Source organism: Nannobrachium achirus, assembly GCF_963921795.1.
Source record: "Nannobrachium achirus genome assembly, chromosome: 19".
In the NCBI taxonomy this organism is placed as follows: Eukaryota; Metazoa; Chordata; class Actinopteri; order Myctophiformes; family Myctophidae; genus Nannobrachium; species Nannobrachium achirus.
In genome coordinates, this window is record NC_137826.1 from 18,435,488 (window position 1) to 18,445,920 (window position 10,433).

The 10,433-nt window shown below is 41.7% G+C and overlaps 1 protein-coding gene across 2 annotated transcripts; it reads left to right on the forward strand.

Annotated features, from left to right (window-relative positions):
- cnot8 (CCR4-NOT transcription complex, subunit 8) lies at positions 1–10,226 on the forward strand. Of its 2 annotated transcripts, XM_080749828.1 has the most exons (7): positions 1–82; positions 2,732–3,002; positions 4,506–4,699; positions 5,663–5,824; positions 5,929–6,073; positions 7,709–7,819; positions 9,147–10,225. In XM_080749828.1, exons 2-7 carry the CDS (start codon positions 2,886–2,888, stop codon positions 9,276–9,278), a joined length of 861 nt encoding a protein of 286 aa, XP_080605954.1. In that variant the 5' UTR covers positions 1–82; positions 2,732–2,885; the 3' UTR covers positions 9,279–10,225. The 2 variants fall into 2 exon arrangements, with proteins under 2 accessions (XP_080605954.1, XP_080605955.1); XM_080749829.1 differs by lacking the exon at positions 1–82 and having other exon boundaries at positions 2,868–3,002; positions 9,147–10,226.
- The last annotated feature ends 207 nt before the right edge of the window (positions 10,227–10,433 follow it).

Sequence of the window (10,433 nt, forward strand, 5' to 3'; positions counted from 1 at the left end):
TTAACGTCCGGGTCAGAGTTGAACCAGGTGCTAACCCAACAACAGCCCAGAAGGCAGCATCCTCCATCCTTCACAGCATCAGGTGCGACACATTTATTCACACTTTATCACATTTACACAACACGGCCGCTTACCGTTTGGCATTCGGACGTTAATTCGGCTTAAAAACATGAAGTAATTTAGTAAAAGACGGCGGCGGTTATATAAAAATCTAGGTTAGCGTTAGCTTAGCCGCTGATGCTAAAGCCACTCGGCGTCTAGCTTGCCTTGTAATGCAGTCGTGTAGTCTTCACTACAAACACACATTACTGTGACAGTGAAGCATTAAACACCATAAAAACTAAAACCCTTAAACAAACATGTTTGTTGTGTAATGTGACGTGGTTTTGGTTCCATTGATTGATTCCAGTGGTGGGAGATTAAAAGTATATCAATATTGTCTGCAATTTAGAAATCTGCAAGTAAGTCCAGAATTAAAAATGTACTTGAGTCAAAGTACAAAAGTATTGGTATCAAAATACTTACTAAGTACCAAAAGCAGAAAGCACTTCTCTTTAAAAAGAAACTAAAAGCTTTCAAATAATTATAGTGGAGTAAAAGTATAATATTTATATTGCCTCTGAGATGTTAGTGGAGTAGAAGGAAATGTACTGGAAATTGGAAATACTCTGGTAAAGTATACATTTCTTACAGTACTTGAGTAAATGTATTTACCGGTAGTTTCTTTACACCACTGTTTGCTGCTGCAGTGCTCATTGCTTCTCAAACAACCAAATCAGAGTTTTTTATTCATCTCATTTTTTATTAGACAGAAACGTAACAGCACGAGTACAGTCAAAACAGGATTTCACAAAAAAAGTCCTTGCGGTCTTGTTTCCATTGGGGTCCTTGGTATTCAATTCATCAAACATAAAATGGCATCAAAAACATTCAATAACGTCACAAGTATAAAAACACTAAGTACAGGGTAGAGGTTCTCTCTTCTCTGGTCTCGTCTAGGGTTGGGATTGAACCTTTTTAACAATTCCTAAGGATTCCATCTTGAAGGTCAGATTCCTGGCTACTACACACTGCAAGATATTGTTCCCTTTAACAATTCCTACAGGGGGGTTCCAACTCCAACTGGACCCTCAAGCCCTTATCAGAGTCTGCGGTGAAGAGCCTATCACCGCAAATTTTAGGTGATAAGCTATCCACCTAAAGTGAGAAAACAAGTGGAGGCCATCATAGTCAGTCACGGTGAAGTCTTATCACTGGTCTAGATCGACCAATCAGTGAACGGGGTGATGGGCCGATCTGTCTGATAGTAAAAACAGAGAGATGTGTCTGGGTTAGCGGTGGATTGCTCTTCACCGCGAGTAATGACGCAATGTTGTAGTTGTATGACTTAAAAAGACTACACCGCGGTGCCTACTATGATAGGGGCTTTACAAGTCTTTAGCTGAAAGTGTACAAATGGGTCCATTTGGTTCCATTTGTACACTTTGAGAGTAATGGTGGTCCTTGTATAGCAGACGTGAAGTCCACATACCAGCTCTGACAATGTGGTAAAACCTGGTTCCGGAAACGGTTCCAAATGTAATGGAACCGATTCCGGGTTCCTCATTATTTTGGATCCGGTTCGTCAGATTCCTCCGGTTCAGGATCCCAAGTAACCCTACTACCCTAGACACTTGATTGGTCTCCTATATCCTAACACGGTGGTTCTCCACCTGTAGGTGATTTTGGGTTGGGGGTCCCGACTCCCCAGATGACAGTCAAGTGATAATTCAAGGACTTTTAAGACCTTTTTAATACTAAAAGAGAGAAAGAAAGTAATCATCAAACTATACTATCAAAACCGGTCAGTCATTGGCCAAATTATTAAATAAAATAGGAAATAGGTGTTGTGAGCTTGTAGATTGACTATTTTCCACAATATTTATCTGTGGAACTGAGTCAAACTAAATATACTGCCTCAACTCCTACATTCCAAGTGATTGTCAGGTCGGGGGGTCCCCAGTTCAAATATGATTATTTTGGGGGATCACGGCCTGAAAAGGTTGAGAACCATTGTCCTCACAGGAGCCACAAATCCACATGTGGTGCAGATGTATTTTATAGTCAATACACTCTGGAACAACCTTCCTGATGCAATATGGTTTAAAGGTGTCAGTCACCACGAGTGACGAGTCACGACTGATTTCATTAATTTCGTTAGGAGAGTGTATTAGAATGGGTCGAACTAGCAATGCATGTTTTATTACTTAAATAGTTGTTAAGAAACATCTTCTATAAACCCCTTGTTGTGATCTTGGGTATACAAGCAAAGCAAAGGTTGAAGTCCCAATCTGTAATTTCTGCTTGACTCCCGAGGGAATTGTGTACTCAAAACGTATCATTTTTTTCTCCACTGTACAATTTCTTTCTTGTATTGTACAGTACACTGGTCTCCCATTGGTAATGCAGTTTTGGCTCTCTGGGAACCAGAGCCTGGTTCTACAAATAATTTCTAAATCAGTAGTTAAAACTTTTCCGTGTTAAAGACCCCCAAAATGACATGTATTTGGCAGAGGAACACCCCCATCGTTATTTTACAAAAACAATACAAAAATTTGTATTTTTCAGACCACTGTTCACATGTTGCATTCTTATACGTACAGAGCTAAAATCTAAAATGACACTTGCTTTCCTGATTTTAATGGATTGACTAACCTAACCACCTATCACCTGTTGTTCTCATTCCTTCCAGAGGTGACTTCATTTCTCTCAGCAGTCTGCCCTTCACTCCTCCCTTCCTACCTTCCTCCCTCCCTCCCTCCCTCCATCTCCGAACAACAACAGCAGCAGCAGCAGCGCTGTAGGAGTTCATCTTGGGTCTTCAGTCATTTTCTCAGTCTGCCAGAATGCCAGCCGCACTCGCAGATTCCAGCCAGATAATCTGTGAAGTCTGGGCCAGCAATGTGGAGGAGGAGATGAGGAAGATCAGACACATCATACAGAGCTACAACTGGATCGCCATGGTAAGGGCTGTGATTTTTGGGGTGATTTTGTTTTAGCTAACCACTTGAACCCCAGCATGAAGCATCCATATTCTAGGGGGTAGGGAGGGGGGTATTTGCCAAAAATAGCAGATATACAAGCTCACAACATGTCCCAACGTGTTGTGAGCTTGTAGATCGTCTATTTTTGGTGAAGAGATTTGGTGTAGACGGGAAGTATAGTTGTAACTCAAGTCCTGTTTCTCAAGCAGGGTTCGTCAACGTTTTTCAGGGCAAGGACCCCTTAGCTGAGAGAGAGATGAAGCAGGGACCCCACCCCACAATAAAATGTTATTGCAGAAGAATTTATATGGCTGCTTATATCTAACCATAATATTTTACTATCGCTTATAATACTTCTACAATACATTATATTTGGCAGCTTGTAAGAGCCTAGATGTCTCCACTAGGCCTGATACAGCCTATCTTGTTATGGTTCAATCTGTCCTTGAAGCAGCTACAGTATAACTATTATCTCTGCCCTGTTCTCTTGGCAGAACTACCGTACCACTGACATGAGTGTTATTGATATCATTCTCCCCATGATATCATGTACTGTACCATGAAAAGCATAACCATCACCAACTAGAATATTGTCTCGACTCCTGTTGCCTAGTCAATTACTGATTGATCCAGAATTCCATGACAGGTCCATTAATTTAAGCAACACATTTAACGGCTTGATCCCAGTTGCTGTTCTGGGAGCATTTTGTAAAAGGAAATAGCAGATCTACAAGCTTACAATGTGTTGTGAGCTTGATCGTCTATTTAAGGTGTAGTGTAGAGCGGAAACAGGAGAGGGTTTGGGTTAGTTAACTGATTGATGTGTCGATCATATTGTTGAGGTTCGGTACCCAGCATTACCCAGGTTGTTGCCTGGGTGAAATAGTCTCTCTCTCTCTCTCTCTCTCTTTTCCCCTCTCCTGCCACTCAGCAATGCTGGAGTGATGTTGATGAGTAGTGCTTCTACTCTCTCCAGTCCAAATGCTAACCACTTGAGAACGCTAAAACCAGAGGGGTGTGTGTGTGGCATTAGGAAGAGGATCACCCCTACTGTGTCTTTACACTGAAATGGATAGCAGAAAGGCACTGGCAGATGAAGAGAGAAGCTTTCTGTTGACACGGCTCCTTTTAAACTAGTGATTCTCAAACGTGTTCATATCAAGGACCCTTGTGCTGTGTTCACAATGGCAGATACAAAAGATACAAAGCTACACAGCACACAGTATTTTTAGCTTTGTATCTGAAGTTGAAACCAGCTCAACTTATTTGCAGCTGTGGTAGATTTTGTAGCAGCTACAAATGTTGGATGTATCTTTTTATCTTCATGTTGCTGGCTTCCATTGAAAAGGAATGGTAGCCTGTATCTTAGCTGCAAGTCTGAACGCAGCATGGACTTCCCTTTGAGAACCACTGCCATAAATAATATATACTGTGCAGTTTAACTCCTAACATTGTTTCGTTCCTTCCTTCCCCTGGCTGCAGGACACAGAGTTCCCCGGGGTTGTGGTGCGTCCCATCGGGGAGTTCCGCAGCACAGTAGACTACCAGTACCAGCTGCTGAGGTGCAACGTCGACCTGCTCAAGATCATCCAGCTTGGTCTGACCTTCATGAACCAGGAAGGAGATTATCCACCCGGCACCACCACCTGGCAGTTCAACTTCAAGTTCAACCTCACGTATGTCTGTTGTCTTAAGTCTCTCTCTCTCTCTCTCTCTGGTCTACGCTCTCTCTCAATCCTTGTGTCTAGTCCTGTTTTTCCTCAACATTTTGTTTTAGCTCTGGACCACTAGAATATTTAGAACCATCCTCAAGGACCACCCCACCTCCCCATAACAACATGTCTATGTGTAGTTAGTATATAAGAATGTATAATGCAGTAATTATTTTTTCAACAAATAATTATCTTTTAACATTAAGGTTTAAATGTAGTTGCACAACGGTGTCGCACAATGGTTGTAGACAGGCTATTTTTGCATTTCCGACAAAGTATCAGACTAGAAGGCAAAGCTATAACGTTTCATGTCCTACTGGGGATTGCATCAAACAAAGTACTGAGGGCGCACACCAGTATTGGTGAGGTGGTGCTGACCTTGGTGAGTGGGTATAAAGGTAGAAAAATGCTGCACACTCGTAGCCACGATGCAAGATTTATTTAAAGAGACTGGAAACCCAACATTTAGACCTTCCTCAGGGGATTGGAACCCGGGTTCCCTGTGCAAGTGTTGACACCAACACCATTGAGCTAAGCTACAGCACACTTGGGCAAGTTGAGGAACTTTTTCAAGTAGTCACAGAATATTTTTCGATTGATCACTGACACTGTCTCTGTGCTTCCGTGAAAAAATAAAGAAAGTGTTCCCTAGTTTTGGCCGATTGAAAATACATTCCCTCTTTTGGCCGGTCACGCAGCGAAAATGTAACGGGAAGCTAATGCAGATCCGGATTCAGTCCACTGAGTCCAGTCAATGGCAGTAAATGAGTTACAACCCCTTCTAAGTTTATCAGTAGAAGAGCAGAGAAACCAAAATTTAACATTACCGGATTGGTAAAAGATGGTATTCAATCCAAACAAAGTTACATGGCATATCTTTATCTTAAAATAGTATGATTGATGGTTTGTGTTGTTGTGTTGGTGCAGAGAGGACATGTACTCGCAGGACTCCATAGACCTGCTGCAGAACTCTGGTCTGCAGTTCAAGAAGCATGAGGAGGAAGGCATCGACACGCTCTACTTCGCTGAGCTCCTCATGACCTCTGGACTGGTCCTGTGTGACAACGTCAAGTGGCTCTCCTTCCACAGGTACAGCTGTGTGTGTGTGGAAGAGCTAGTGAGAACCAATTATTGTGACGATGAAGTTTTTATTCGTACAGAATAAAGTGATAACCTTTGCATATTGTTTCTAGTGGTTATGACTTTGGCTACCTGGTGAAGTTGCTAACAGACACTCGGCTCCCAGAAGAGGAACATGACTTCTTCCAGATTCTCAACCTGTTCTTCCCAGCGATCTATGATGTTAAATACCTCATGAAGAGCTGCAAGAACCTCAAGGTACAGTGACAGTTACATGTACTGTCGCTAACATGCACTATTGTGTTGGTCCAAACTCCCTAGGCTCAGCCTCACATTAACCAGCCTAAATCTCACAAGCTCACTTGTTTTATTAGCAGACCAATTAACATACTAAGGTGAAGGTATTATCAGGGGTCTTAAACAGGGGGTCCTTTTTTTTTTTTACATTAACCACTTGAACTATAGAATTCCTTTTTGGAGGACATTAACCGAAAATGGCAGATCTACAAAATGACAGATCTCCTCTTCCGTCAAGAGTTTTGGGGGTTTAAGTCTGAAAATACACATGAAGATGAATCCAACACTGTTGATAGTGCTGTCAAGGTCAAGTCAATAAAGCTATCAATGAAAAGGTTTGCAACACAATTTTATACAATATGTAGTGGGGGGTCCCTGCTTCATCTCGCTTTCAGCTGAGGGTTCTTGGCCTGAAAGTTTTAGATTATGAAGGTTTAACTTTATTTGTCAGCAGTGCCAATTACAAACTATATAAACTAGAACTGCACTCTGTTGAGGTGCCAACCTGCCCCTTGTACACAAGTAACCTTAATATTGGCACTGGCATCACCAGGAATGCTGGTCCCTCATTGGCTGTTAATGATGACATTGCCAGAAATGCTGGTCCCTGATTGGGCTACAGGTTTAAACACAGACACCAACATACCTACATACTCTATGCAGCCGAACGCAGTACTTGCACGCTCTGCTTGTGCAAGTAAAGACTTGATTTGATTTGGGTAAAAGTATAATCACAATATAACGTAAACAGGATAAAACATTAAAGCATAACGGATCACTAAGTTGTTGTTTCCATTGTGGTCCTGGCAGCATAACAAATTGATTGTGTGCTAAAACCAACACAGCAGCTATTAAAACTAAAAAGTGTTAAATGTGATCGGTGATCAAAACTAAACTGCATAAATAATCGATATTAGAAATCTAAACTACCTGATGGTGTAGCATGGCTCAAGTGCTAACTAACGGCATTGTCATAGGTCAGTTTACACAGATAAGTGGCCATATAGTCCTGGAACTGGCAGTGTATTTGTTCAGTGTTTGTTCATAAGCCTGAAGGCAGCCAAGAAGAAAGTATTCCATAGCTTTTTATGGAAACAACAAGCAGCTCAGAAGTTGTGTGTGAGTCCACAACACACTTGAAGAGGTTAATCGATGCTGCTATATAATTAGATTAATAATTGATCGAAGGGTTGTCTCAAGGGAGACTTTCACTTTTCACCCGACTGGGTTTGAGAGTTTGTTTAAACTGCTGAGTTGCTTACGTTGATGATGCTCATAACCAGAGTAAATGCTTATGGACCCTTGCCAGACCCTAATGGGTGAAGAGAATTATTTTTGGTCAGTATGTATGATGTTCAACTCAACACTGCAATAATGACTATAACCTTCAGTCGTCCTGCTATATACTGTATGTGTATGTAAAAACAGTCGCGCAGCTCTGGAGGTCTACTAACTAGGATGTTAATTTATGAAAGTTCTGATGAACTGCTATCTCAGTTTGGGTATCAATATTGGCTACTAGTTTTAGTATCGACTGTATGTTATTTTCTCTGCATTTGGATATAACTCATTTTGTGTGTGTGTGTGTGTGTACAGGGAGGACTTCAGGAGGTGGCTGACCAGCTGGAGTTGAAGAGAATCGGCAGGCAGCATCAGGCCGGATCAGACTCCCTGTTGACTGGAATGGCTTTCTTCAGAATGAAAGAGGTACTTCAGTTAACCCATTAAAACCGGGAAAGCATCCGTGTCATTTTAGATTTTAGCTATACAAGCTCACAGCACCTCACTTGGTGCTGCGCTGCGAGCTTATACATCTGCTGTTTAAGGTGATTCAAATGCGAAACAAGAGTTTGGTCCAGCCAACACCAACTCCAGAGTCCAGACTCCTGAATCGTTGCCCTCCACACACTCCTATCTAGCATCTGGGTCTTGATATCTTCTTTCTGGGTCTTCAATCTTTCTAGCGATTGAAATAATTTGGTTATTTTATTATTATTTACAAATCTTCCCTTCTGGGGGTCCCTGCCTGGCACTAAACCCTTTCAGATAAGGGTCCGCAGCCAAAACCTCAGCCAATTTGGGGGTCCTTGACACAAAAGTTTGAGAACTACTGATTTTAGAAGGCATTCTTAGAATCGTCCTCGGGTCTTAAACTACATATAGTCGGGGATCCACATGCCCTAAAGCTCAAGGAATAGGGTTGAACCTGTGATGTTCTGCCGCACTTTTTATTTCTGTTTTATCTATTAGTTTGGTCATTAAGGTCCACAGAATGAGAGGCCTGCTCTGCCGGAAACATCGCGAAAAAAAGTTATGGCCGTTTGTATATTCACTGTCCCATTGACTCCACTACACAGGAAAGGAAATATATTATAAAAAATAAAAATTCTGCTTCAAGTAGCATGTGAGGGGTCAAAATGGAGAGTTTTCATGATTGTGAATCCATTGCAAGCATTTGTTTTGCACAAAACACATTCCTTGGGCAAGAAAACTAACCAACAAAAGTGTCAAAAGTGATGACTCATCACTTTTCACAGTCATCACAGTGATGAGTCATCACTTTTGACACTTTTGTTGGTTTGTTTTCTAGCCCAAGGAATGTTTTTTGTGCAAAACAAATGCTTGCAATGGATTCAGAATCATGAAAACCCTCCATTTTGACCCCTCACGTGCTACTTAAAGCAGATTTCTTTCTTGTTTATAATATATTTCCTTTCCTGTGTAGTGGAGTCAATGGGACAGTGAATATACAAATGGCCATAACTTTTTTTCGCGATGTTTCCGGCAGAGCAGGCCTCTCATTCTGTGGACCTTAGTGACCAAACTAATAGATAAAACAGAAATAAAAAGTGCGGCAGAACATCACAGGTCCCCTCCCATTTTGAGGGACTGGATCCCCGACTAATAGGGGTTAACACATTATTTTACGTAACATTAACATGTTGTAAAATTAGAATTAGACATATAACTATTAGATAATTATGTTGTCGTTTAGATTAGATTAACACTATCTGTTTCTTTTTCTCCCGCACAGCTTTTCTTCGAGGACAACATTGACGACGCAAAGTATTGTGGGAGGTTGTACGGCCTGGGCTCTGGTTCCAGCCAATCACAGAACGGCCTGGCCAGCACCACCAACCAGGACGAGGCGAACAACAAACACTGACCACACACCCACCCACCCATACACACACACAAACACACTTTCAAGTGGTAAAAACGCTTGTTTTAACTTTTAACTCGACCAGCAGATGAGAAATTCCCCACCCCTCTGTTCATCCCTTCTTCTGTTCATCTCGCCATCCCTCCACCCAATTCCAAAACAAGAGAAAGGAAATAAGCATGGAGATGGATGATCTTCCTGGTTTCTGAGCTTTGAACGTCATTCCCTGGATGCTGATAGGTTGAGTCGTACGACGACGCCACGGGCCGGAAGTAGGCCATCTACAAGCTCACAACTCGCTGCATCTGCGATGCGCTTTGAGCTTAGAAATCGGAATCTTAGGGCTGTGGCACCGCCGTACGAAAGAGCATACATTAGGCATAAGTAAGTGTTTTTTCTTCTTTTCCTCTTTTCTCTCTTTTTTTATAAATATGAGCAACATTTCACTTCTAAGAACAAATCCACATTCACAGTGGTGGGACCATTTCCATAACGCAAAGTTTCGCATCCATCCCTGTGTTGCTTTTCAGACAGAAATCCCTTCTTTTTAAAAGAAATTTCACTGATCATGTTCTGTCTTTCAGACTTGGGCTCACTCCTTCTGTGTTGTTAAAAAAAAGGGTTGTATTTTAAACATGTAAATTAAAAAACGTGTACAATTTCAGTAACAACAAAAGATGTTTTTAGCTTTTTTTCCCCCTCGTCCCCCCATAAATCACCCCTGAAGATGAGTTTTAAAAATGGGTTTCAGGGTCGTCTCTCTCTGTCAGTCTTGTCTGTCTGTCTGTCTGTCTGTCTGTCCGTCCGTCCAATGTGTCCATCCGTCTTGTTTGAGTGTGTCCAGAGGTGGAACCCAACACATGGCTGCTGTTTCTTCTGTCTCCATGTTGCTTTGCGCCACGCTTGTGGGCTGCGTTGAAGCAGATGTTTTGTGGTTGATGTTGTTTTTACATCAGACATTGTTAAGCAGTTGTATATTAAATTGTTTTCTATTTTTAATGTAAAAACAAGTGTGTGATGGGTCTTCTTTCAGTCTGGTGGCACAGTGGTTAAGTTTAGTTTAGTTTATTAAGGATTCCCAGATTAGTCTACAGCGTAGTGGAGACTATTCTTCCTGGGGTCCAGGCAAAAACTTCACAATAAAAATCATAAAATGCA

Excerpts from the sequence above, each read along its gene's own strand:
- cnot8 (XM_080749828.1), top strand. The coding sequence starts at position 2,886 with ATGCCAGCCGCACTCGCAGATTCCAGCCAGATAATCTGTGAAGTCTGG. Across the intron at positions 4,700-5,662 it reads AACTTCAAGTTCAACCTCAC|AGAGGACATGTACTCGCAGG; the intron begins GTATGTCTGTTG and ends GTGTTGGTGCAG. Across the intron at positions 7,820-9,146 it reads CTTTCTTCAGAATGAAAGAG|CTTTTCTTCGAGGACAACAT; the intron begins GTACTTCAGTTA and ends TCTCCCGCACAG.